This window comes from Rhinopithecus bieti, unplaced genomic scaffold (assembly GCF_001698545.2).
Source record: "Rhinopithecus bieti isolate Rb0 unplaced genomic scaffold, ASM169854v2 scaffold_26131, whole genome shotgun sequence".
NCBI classification, from domain to species: domain Eukaryota; kingdom Metazoa; phylum Chordata; class Mammalia; order Primates; family Cercopithecidae; genus Rhinopithecus; species Rhinopithecus bieti.
The window spans coordinates 730662-742404 of record NW_016812390.1 but is presented as its reverse complement, the minus strand read 5'-3'; the positions used below and the strand labels follow the sequence as shown (position 1 = coordinate 742404).

Sequence of the window (11743 nt, the reverse complement as noted above, 5' to 3'; positions counted from 1 at the left end):
AAAAACAAAAAAAAGGAAAAGTTTATCATGAATCAACAGGTTTTCAGTCCTTATCAGAGAGAGAGATGTGGAAAGAGCTAAAGAAACCACCCTCTGTTCCTGACTCTACTTCACCCATATTTTATGCAACACAAACACTGTCCTTTTGGGTCCCTTTCTTACAGATGGACCTCTTGAGAAGAATTATCGTATTCTACGTTTTTAGCCCTCAGGTTACCAAGATAAATATATGTATATATAACCTTTATTATTGCTATATCTTTGTGGATAATACATTCAGGTGGTGCTGGGTGATTTATTATAATCTGAACCTAGGTATATCCTTTGGTCTTCCACAGTCATGTTGAGGTGGGCTCCCTGGTCTGGTTAAAAAGCCAGGTATTATGTAACTTCACCCCAGCCTTTGTACTGAGCTCTTGATAATGGATATACTCTTTTCAATTTAGCCCCAATATAGGGTAATGGAAATTTCCTGCCCTTTGGATTCCCTAGTTTTACTGTTAAGAAGACCAGTGATAATTTAATAATCCACCAACTCTGGCTTAGTTAAGTGAGAGTGTGAACTGTGTGGCAAGAGAGCCTCACACCTCACTAGGTGCAGAGAGCCCAGACCTTATGTTAAAATCACGCACTTGAAAAGCAAACCTTAATCTCCTAAGACAGCAGCAGGCATTGTATGGTAATCTTGAATGATCCCTTTGGATTTTTTTTTTTGGTTTAAATCAAGCCTGAGGCTGGTGAACAGTAGCTACACACCCATATTGTGTGTTCTGTGAATGCTAGCTCTCTTGAATTTGGATATTGGTTATTTTTTATAGAGTGTAAACCAAGTTTTATATTCTGCAATGTGAACAGGTACCTATCTGTTTCTAAATAAAACTGTTTACATTCATTATGGGGTATGTATGACCTTCATTTTCTAAGAAATAGAACTCTAGCTTAGGAGTATGGATGCTGTAAAATGTCAGAATGGGAACTCTCCTTGAAGTTCTCCCAAACTCAGAGACAGCACTGCCTTCTAAATGGTTATTCTTTTCTCCCTATTTTCTGGTATTTTCTAGCGTCCTTCTCACCACAGCCATAACCTTTCTTTACTTCCATTAGGCCGTATAACTGGAGAGACCTGCTGCTCGTTATATAATTATCTGATACCAAACACAAGCGATTCTGAATGTACACACACGTTTATCTTGATTTTATTTCAAAAGGCTCTTTTGGGGGGCCTGGAGGGAGAGTATAGAGCATAAGGTAAAACAATTTTATTTAACATTATGGTGTTGTTTACAAATAGTACTAAGACATGCAAATTCATTTTGAGAACCTCAAGAGAATTAAACTATTAACTTCAGTAAACACACAGTTTAAGACAAATACAAAGGTTTAGCCAAATGCAATGGGGAGGAAGCACCTGGAATAATTTGTGCTTGCTCAGGGGCTTGTGGACATGGCTGTTCCTGCCAAAGCTGTAGCAGTAGCAGTTATCCAGAAGTTCTTTCAAACATATTTGGGGCCACTAAGGGTTTTTTTGGGGGGGGGGGTTTTCTTTATGTCTTTCCCATTTCTAAGGTGTTTTCTTAAGTTTGTTCTAATTCAGCATATATCATCTCAGAATGGATCCCCAGCAGGAAAAAAAAAAAAAGTTACTAAAAGGAAAGTATCCATATACTGAAAACTTAAAGCCATATTCCTTTTTAGTTGCCTTGTATGTAGAAATCAGTTCTCCAAGTGCTGTGAATGGTGCCACTTAGGAGTAGAAACTGATGATTGTTGAAATGGCCTTTGGGTGGTCTGAAATAGACCCAGTGGAAACAGTAGCTTTGTGGGCAAGAAGGCAATAGTAAGAAAATGAAAAATTGACTCCCCAAACTGCCATCACTCCTCTTACCATCTTTTTTGTGTTTTTAGTAGTGTGGTTTCTGACGGAGACAATAGAAACTTACTTAAAATTTAATTCTAGTTGTTGCAAACAGGCCAATATTGGGTCCTCAGTTGGGGCCAACTTGGCTAGACGAGACAGTAGAAACTTCTGTTTTCTGGGAGCTGCTTATGTCGGATTCGTCTGTCATGGCTTTCCCACACACCATCTTCATGATGCAAGCTTGGAACTGGAGAGAAAGGCACAATTGGAGATAGCCTTGGCAGATGAGGAAGTATGGGAAAAAAGACCTCATTCTGTGTATCACCAAAGCCTTGCACGATGCTTTGTACCCAGAATGCCCTTAGGTGGTTCTGAATCTTATCTTCCCCATCCTGAAAACTATCTAGATTCCAGTCTAGAACAACTCCAGGGTCTAGGGTAATCCTAAACATTCTGGTCAAGTCTGAGACCTCACTGCTGGTAAATTCACAAACCATCCTGCTTCATAAAAGCACTGCCAACAGAGGCCCCTCTGTTACTAGCAGGTGCTCCCAGCTGGAAAGGACTGCCAATTCTGTTCTATCCAGGGAGGTTTCAAATTATTTTTTTTATTTTTTATTTTTTCCGAATTATTTTTGAGTCTACCTCTGTGATTGAGGAAACAATGCCATCTGAAAGTAGGGTTTTTGCCACTTAGGGTTTGGTGTTTATTAGCTCAGATTTCAGGATAGGGGATAGGAAATCCCCCAGTACCTTCAGATGATAAGATATTTTAGAGATTTATGCATGTGGTACGATTTCTGTGCTTCACACATGCTCGTGCAAGCTAAAAGTTGGAAGGGAAATGATTAAGAACTTATTAAATGAAAGGACTGGAAATTCAGAGGAATCTTTTTTTTTTAAGTTCTAGGATATATGTGCAGGATGTGCAGGTTTGTTACATAGGTAAACGTGCCATGGTGGTTTGCTGCACGCGTTTTTCAATAAAGTGCTTTCGCTCATCCTGTTCTTTGGAGCAACTTCATTTTCCTGACTCAGATTATTTCCTCCGGGGTTCTATTTTCTCGTCTTGATAACCATGCCTTCCTCCCTGTTCTTACCAAGGGCTTCCCAAACTCCTCGGGGGTTTTGTGGCTTCCCTCGTCTACTCCTAGAAACCTGAGTAGAGTCCAGGGTGCTCCGAGTTAAAAGTCAAGAAGAACCAGGGTCTTCTGGACCATAGGAATGTGAATAGAGAGCTTTACCTGCTTATTCATGAAGCAGTAGATGATGGGATTGTAGATGCAAGAACTCTTGGAGAAGAATGAAGGAATGGTGACAAGCCGTAAGTCCAGCCCATGGTTACGGTTGTTGACCATGTACATGGCGAAGGCTGCATAGGGCACGTAGCAGACACAGAAGGATCCTACCATCACAACCACCATGCGGCTCACCTCCCGTTCAGCCTTCTGGGTTGTAGCTGACTCCTGCTGCTGAGCTGCAACCTGGGGTGGAGACAGAGAGCATCACATCCCTCTTTTTCCTGGCCCTCTGGATGCTTTTTTTTTTTTTTTAATTTTTTAATTAATTAATTAATTAATTTTTTTTTTTGAGACTGGCGTCTCGCTCTGTTGCCCAGGCTGGAGTTGCAGTGGTACAATCTCGGCTCACGGAACCTCCACCACCCGGGTTCGAGTGATTCTTTTGTCTGAGCCTCCTGAGTAGCTGGGGTTACAAGCGCATGCCGCCACGCCCAGCTAATTTTTGCATTTTGGCGTTTTACGATGTAGGCCAGGCTGGTCTGGAACTATTGACCTCAGGTGATCCGCCTGCCTCGGCCTCCAAAAGTGCTGGGATGATAGGTATTAGTCACTGTGCCCAGCCTCTGGATACTTTTCTATGGGATGGGGGAGGGGGCGTCCACTCTGAATGCCTCTTTTCTGCCCCATCTCCTGGCCTAGTTCCTTTGGATCTCCATCATTCTCCCTCCTCCCACTTCCTTTGCTGCTTTTAGATACCCTCTCTGGCTATGGACATTTCCAGGCGTCTTATGTTCCAGAGCACTATTCCTTCTCATGTGGAGCCCCGAACCCATTCCTCCCTGACTGTCAAATGCCACTCACAGCTTTCAGGGCCCTCAGCAGCTGAGTGTAGGAGAAGCAGATGAGGGAGAGAGGCACAATGAAGCAGAAGATGAAGAGGAACCACGTATAGGACTCGCTGCGGTATTTGGTGCCCACGGTGTACCAGTCAGGGCCACAGGAACACTGCAGGCCCTCAGGGATGAACCTGCAAAGGACCGAACACTTGCTCACTGGACTCTCCACAAGAGTTAGTGCAGTGGGAGCTGAGATGCCGTTCTCCACTTAGAACCCAGAGACTGCCCAAAGGCTTCAAGCAGGGGGGTTTTCTGTCCTGACTGGGAGAAGCTACAGCAATTCCAACTGCAGAGTAAATGTTAGCACTCGTCTCCCACTGCCCTTTGGCCTCGTACTGCAACTCTTTAAAAAGTAGAAGTCAAAGATTAAATAGTTATACCCAAGCTCTCTTTCCACCCACATCAACCTGAGCTAATTAAGTCAGCACCGCTGCCCTGCACTCTCACCGGCTCCAGCCAAAGAAGGGTGGGATGGAGACGCCAATACCAATGGTCCAGGTAGCCAGGACCACCGTCAGTGCATGCTTGGAGCTGAAGCGGAAGTTGCCGAAGGGCTTACAGATGACAATGTAGCGCTCAAAGGCCAGGAAGGCCAGTGACCAGCCTGTCACCAGACCTGTGGTGAAATGTGAGGATAATGGGGTAGACAGGGCCCCACCCAGCCTGGCTGGCACAGTGGCAGACAGATTGGGTGGAGCAAGCACAGAGACAGGACTGGACTGACATTTGGAGTGAAGACACAAACATCCTATTTTGGCCAAACTTGTAGTCTGGGTTGCTTTGTACCCCAGTATTTTAAAAAGCACCAGACTCATTTCCCCCAGGCTCCTCCTTAAGGACCCCCTCCAGTGGAGTAGCAACCTTTGCCTTCCCCTAACCCCTTTTCCCCTGCAGTACCTGCTACAGTGCCCAGGAAGGACTCCAAAGCACAAACATGGCGACCAAAGACGAAGTATCCTTTACAGCTGGCGACAAAGACAGGGAAGACAGAGAAGATGCAGAGGAGGAAGCCTCCCAAGGACACGTTGACCAGAATGTAGTTGAGGGGCTGCCGCAACTTTTTGTAGCGCACTGTGGCCACCAGCACCATGGCATTGAGTGGTAACCCTACAAGGAAGACAGTGCCCATGAAAGCTGCCTGGAGGTAGAAGGCCCAGACAGGGGCAATGTGGTACTGAGGCCCATCCCACGGCCCCACTGAAGAGATATTTTTGAACAGATAAAACTCCTCTTCCTCTGACATCTTTCTCATGGATGCCCCACACCCCCCTCTGAGTCCTCTTATAGGTGATCCTCCCACCCCAGAAAACCCCTCCTCTAAAAACACTTGGCCTCTGTGAATGATCAATACTAATCCTAAACCTCCCAAGGACAAAGTTTGAGATTAGAAATAGCTAAACCACTACCTAAACCTTTTGTGGCCCCAAAGCCGATTGTGTTCTTCAGAGGATAAAAGATTGGGCTCAAATAATCTGGATATGCAATGCTGGGTGCTGAGATGAATAGAAGTGACCTCCCTGAGGTCTGGGAGGTGCTGACCCATATTCACTGAAGATGCTTCCACCTTTTTGGTGTTCTTTTAATGGGGCTATAGAAAGGGCACGCCTCTTGTTTTGGCTTCTGGCACAACGGTATCGGTTAAGTTTTCCTCAGCTTATCTGCCCCTTTGTGGAAGGTGCCCATCTTAATTCTCCTGAGAGGCTGGGAACCAGCCTTGGGCTGGAGGAAAGGGCTCGAGTGGGGAGTGCCCTGGAAGCACATCAGTAAACAGCCTTGATGGAACAGGACTTAGGCAACTTGACAATGCCTAGAGGTCTAGGGCATCCCTGAGCCAGGCTGCCTCCATTTCTTTGTGTTGAATCTACTCAAAGAGTGTGCTTTTCCTACTTAGACCTCCAGCCAGGGGGGCGGGTCTGTTCATTGTCCTCACGCCATGTTCATGCCTACCCCTACCCTCAGCTCAACAAGTCACCAGTCTTCCTCCTGTCTGTTCATTGAAGTCTTACCTAGCCCTCACAGTCTACCTCACAAAGACCTCTTCTGTGCAGCCCACCCCAGTGACAAGTTCCACCTGCACTTGTACTAGGCACTACACTTTAGGCTTTATGAATGAATCTTTTCCACCTCAGCAGATCATAAATATATAGATGAGTTAAAAGTGACATACTTTAGGTATAAATAAGTTAAAAAGTGAAAGGATGGTCCAGTAATGGCAGAAAGGTTTATTAGATGAATGCACCCTTAGGCATTGTAAACTGGACACAATATGAAAACAACTTTTTGAAAACACCTAAAGTATCCAAAGCAGGCAGAAACTGAAAGGAACTCAACTCTTCAATGAAAAGAAATGTCTACATTGTTTTTTGGGTTTTTTTGTTTTGTTTTGTTTTGTTTTCCCTGAGTGTACTCCCGAGTATAAATGGCACAGGATAGCTAGAACTTGAGCAGAAAGCCCCAGCCTTTTTTGGCTTTAGCAAAAGCCTCTGACTTTAGAGTCAGAGGACAGAAGACAGTTTGGGGCTCCAGAACACCTGAAGGTGGATTTCCTGGAATGAAGGAAGCCACAGAAGGCGAAGTCTTTAAATCTGCATATAAACTCCCCTCAAATCACAGGCTGACTGCTAAACTGGATGGAGGAATTTCCAAGAGCCCAGTAAAAGGCAACCACTGGAGGTCTGAAAGAGCTACACAGATTTTGACTGTAGAGTTTGAATTTGAATCCCAAGTCAGAGGGTCTGGGTAAACACTTAGGGCTTTCCACTTAAAACTCCCAAAAGGCACACCATAGAGCTAAAATCTATATCCCAGGACTAAATATTTGTTCTGAGAGTAAGGGCAAAGCCAAAGCTAACTCATACTAGCAAAAGATAAAACCAAGCCTCAGCAGGTTCAAGGTGATCAACTAGTAAGTTAACTACTTATTAGAACAAAAATCAACACTCCTCAATGGAAGATAATCCACTCTCTAAAGTTCACAACAATGAAAAATTATAAGGCATGTGAAAGAAAAAAAAAAACCCAGAGGAAAATATGACTCATAGCCAAAAGAAAAAGCAGTCAGTAGAAACAGAACCTGAGATGACCCAAGAAATTGGCACCAGCCAAAAAATCTTTAAACAGCGATATAAATATATTCAAGAACTGAAAGGAAAAAGATGATCATCATGAGTTAATGGATCTCAACAGAAGAATGGGAAAAATAAAAATAACCAAATGGAAATTCCAGAACTGAAAACTACAACATGTCCAATGAAGAATTCACTGGATGGCTGAACAGCAGATTGGACAGCAGAAGAAAGGATCAGTGAACTTACAGATAGATCAATAACAAAAAGATATCTGGAAAATCCCCAAATGCTTATGAATAAGCAATATACATCTAAATACCTTGTGAGTCAAAAGAGAAATCATAAGGAAAATTTGAAAGAATTTGAGCTGAATAACAATAAAAAGAAAGTATTGGAAATTGAAGGAGGCAGCTAAAGCAGTACTTAGAGAAAAATTTATAGCTTTAAGTATTTATACTAGAAAATAAATGTTTAAAATTTAAACTTTCGCCTTGAGAAGCTGAAAGAGTGAATCAAATCTAAAATAAATAGGGGAGATACTAAAAGCAGAGCATAAAACAATGAAATTTAAAATGAATAAAGAATGGAGAAAAATCAATGAAACCTGACACAAAACAACATAGTTCTCTCCTGTCTCCAGCATCTCCTCAGTAGGATCTGAGCCAATAGTTATGGATTTTCCAACCCCCTCATGATAGGAACTTGCTCAGTATCATCATTTTGAAGATTCCCAGATAGCACAAGAGAGGCAAGCTGAGTTAGGAAAATACCCAGACTGATTTTCCTCTGCTGTCACACCACAGCGATCAGCAACACAGAAGACTTCTGTGACCACATGTGTGGGGATTTCTCACCAACAAGCAAGCAATGAGTTCTGCAGCAGACACCAGCTGGGTGTCCTCTAATTTAGTTCTATTCTGGCACTACCTGGAGATAGCATCAGATCTTGCAGGTTGAGGGCTCAGTCCCCAAGACTGCCATTGCTCGGCCACCCACCCCTCCCCGCGACTCCACTCCCACCTCTCACCTTCAGCTTCCAATCACAAGCCCCTGGGTTTTGTTACCTATGCTTCCAACCGAATGACTACAAATAGGGGATCTCACAACACCCTCCGTGGGTTCAATTAATTTGCTAAAGTAGCTCACAGAACTCAGGGAAACACTTAACACTTACCAGTTTATTCTAACAGGTATTATAAAGGATACAGATGAAGAGATGCATAAGGAGAGGCATGCATGTGGGAAGGAGCATGAAGATTCCGTGCCCTCTCCAGGTGTCAGCTTCCAGGAACTTCCATGTGTTCAGCTATCCAGAAGCTCCCTGAACCTTGTTCTTTTTTGGGGTTTTATGGAGGCTTCATTTCTTTTTTTTTTTTTTTTTTTGAGACAGAGTTTTGGGGGGAACAGGGTGGGAGGGCACTGTCTGGGAAGATGTGAGGAGAGTATTAGGAGGGGCCAAAGATGTAGCTACCTAGCCTTGTACACTGGGTGTAAAAGGGTCCGGGATATCTTGCACCCTTGCCATTTAGCCTCCCATCAGAAACGTTTGCAGAGGTGGGCACCTCAGCAGAGCCAGGATGAGCAGAGCTGCTCATCCCTTACCCTGGGCAGGACTTCAGGACTAAGGTGCCTATCCCTGAGCAGGGCATATGGATTGTGTGTGAGCCTGGCCTGAGTGGAACAAACCAGCCTCCACTGTCTGCTGGGCTCTGCTGAGGTACCCACCTCTGCAAACATTTCTGATGGGAGGCTAAATGGCGAGGGTGCAAGACACCCCGGGCCCTTTTTCACCCAGTGTACAAGGCTAGGTGGCCACGTCTTTGGCCCTGCCTAATACTGTCCTCACACCTTCCCAGACAGTGCCTCCCACCCTGTTCCCCCAACAGCAGAGGGAGACAATGGGCCCAAGCTGGAGGCAACCCAATCCCCAAGGAGCTCAGACCAAAAAGAGCCTCACCCAAGCACAAAGTCTTACCGGTGCTCAAGCCACGGACAAAAATTCTCCCAAGTCATGGAAGCTATGGAGTAGAAGGAGGCAAGCTTCTGAGGAAGGGGCATGGGGTAAAGGACGAAGAGGAAATATAAAAACTGGAGGCAGGCTGGGCACGGTGGCTCACGCCTGTAATCCCAGCACTTTGGGAGGCCAAGGTGGGCGGATCACTTGAGGTCAGGAGTTCACCAACCTGGCCAACATGGTGAAACCCCGTCTCTACCAAAAAATACAAAAATTTGCTGGGCAAGGTGGCACGCTGTTGCATAGTCCCAGCTACTTGGGAGGCTGAGGTAGGAGAATTGCTCGAACCCAGGAGGCAGAGGTTGCTGTGAGCTGAGATCGCACCACTGCCCTCCAGCCTGGGCAACAGAGCAAGACCGTGTTTCAACACAAAACACCAAAATAAAATAAAAAATAAAAACTAGAGGTGTTTTAGGTGCATTTAGTATATACAGTGCTCTTCCCAGGCTGAAAATCACCTTATCAATTTAGAACATGTTAATACACTAAGGCTTTACAGAAGATCACGTGAAATACACTTAGACCAGTATTTCTCAACATCGGCACTACTGACATCGCAGATAATTCTTTGTCGTGGGGGCTGTCCTGTGCATTGTAGGATGTTGAACAGCATCCCTCTCCTCTAGATGCCAAAATTAAGACTACCAGCCCAGTCATGATAACCAAAAATGTCTCCTGACATTGCCGAATGAGAGACAAAACCCTTCCTTCCTCACTCCCTTCCCCTCCAGCTGAGATTCAACCATTGATTTAGATTTAGACTTACAAATGTTCAGAACCCAATATAATACAATCAAGTGAAAATCTGTTTTTCCATTTGTTACGATTGTCCAGAAAAAGGAGAGTCCTACCAAAGTGGATATTTTCTGAATAGTTTCAGGAGGTCTTTGTTTCTTTTTCTTTCTTTTGTTCTTTCTTTCTTTCCCTCCCTCCCTCCCTCTCTCCCTCTGTTTCTTTCCCTCCCTCCCTTTCTCTTTCCTCCTTCCTTCCTTCCTTCCTCTCTCCTTCTTTCTTTCTTTCTCTCCCTTTCCTTTCTTTTTTTTCTTTTTTTTTTTCTGAGACAGAGTTTTGCTCTGTCACCCGGGCTGGAGTGCAGTGGTGCGATCTCAGCTCACTGCAAGCTCCGCCTCCTGGGTTCACCCCATTCTCCTGCCTCAGCCTCCCAAGTAGCTGGGACTACAGGCGTGTGCCACCACACCCGGCTAATTTTTTGTATTGTTTAGTAGAGATGGGGTTTCACTGTGTTAGCCAGGATGGTCTCGATCTCCTGACCTCGTGATCTGCCCACCTCGGCCTCCCAAAGTGCTGGGATTACAGGCGTGAGCCACCATGCCTGCCCTTCCTTCCCTTCTTTCTTTCTCTTTCTTTCTTTTCTTTTCTTTTCTTTTCTTTTCTTTCTTTCTTTCTTTCTTTTTCTTTCTTTCTTTCTTTTTCTTTCTTTCTTTTCTTTCTTTCTCTTTCTTTCTCTCTTTCTTTCTTTCTTTCTTCCTAACTTCCTTCTTTCCTTTCTTTCTTTTTTCCTTTCTCTCTTTCTTTTTCTTTCTCTCTTTTCTTTTTCTTTCTTTCTCTTTCTCTTTCTCTCTCTTTTCCTTCCTTCCTTCCTTCTTTCCTTCCTTCCTTCCTTCTTTCCTTCCTTCCCTTCTCCTTCCTTCCTTCCCTTCTCCTTCCTTTCTCCCTTCTGACAAGATCTCACTACGTTGCCCAGGCTGGTCTTCAACTCCCAGCCTCAAGCAATCCTCCCTGCTCAGCCTCCTATGCTGGGATTACAGGTGTGAGCCATTGTACCCAGCTAGGGGTTTTAAAATTTTTATTCTTATTAGAAGTGTATTTATTTATACACCTTTGTTTTCCTAAAGTAGTTTAAGGGAGACTTGCAAGAATATATAGGACACAACAAGAAGTAATGAATCAAATATAGAAGCAGAAGAAAGAGAAACAACAGTGGGGAGTTAAAGAGTCAGGAATTATACTGACATTTGATGACCCTGTGAACTTGCTACCGATGGGCGACACACTCAGCCTCATGCTTTCTAGCAGCCACTCATTTACATAATTGTCCAGAGAAAAAATGCAAACCAACTGTTCTTGGAGTTATGACAGACAAGAATGCCTCCCTGGGGACTTCACAAAGGAAACATTGTCCTCAACAACATCTTTGAGTAGACAGGACAACCAGTTGCACAGGATTGGGTCTAGTACTGATCCCTCAGTATGGATTCAACACAGCACAAAGGACAATTCGAAACCATTAGGGCGAGGTCCAAGTACTGCTGGGCTGCTCTGATCTAGAGGAAATTTTGGCTCTCTGGAGGCTCAAAATGCATTTCTCCCTATCCTACTTATTGCTTCTCTCTGTTCAGTTTTTAATAATTTAATTTCTGGTTTGAATGGAGTATGTGTACATACATATGCATATGCATTGAGCTCAAAATTCAAAAAGTACAAAAGAATATACAGGCCGGGCATGGTAGCTCACACCTGTGATCCCAGCACTTCAGGAGGCTGATGCAGGCAGATCACTTGAGGTCAGGAGTTCGAGACCAGCCTGGCCAACACGGCGAAACCCTGTCTCCCCTAAAAATACAAAAATTAGCTGGGTGTGGTGGCATGCGCCTATAATCCCAGCTATTGGGGAGGCTAAGTCATAAGAATCACTTGAACCCAGC

At 44.3% G+C, this 11743-nt stretch overlaps 1 protein-coding gene across 1 annotated transcript; it reads right to left on the bottom strand.

The window, feature by feature from the left end:
- Nucleotides 1-703: 703 nt before the first annotated feature.
- On the bottom strand, nt 704-5247 carry OPN1SW (opsin 1, short wave sensitive). The gene is made up of 5 exons (XM_017896221.1): nt 4893-5247; nt 4443-4611; nt 3961-4126; nt 3103-3342; nt 704-2105 (listed from the first exon to the last, which is right to left on the bottom strand). Exons 1-5 carry the CDS (start codon nt 5245-5247, stop codon nt 1986-1988), a joined length of 1050 nt encoding a protein of 349 aa, XP_017751710.1. The 3' UTR covers nt 704-1985.
- Nucleotides 5248-11743: the final 6496 nt, after the last annotated feature.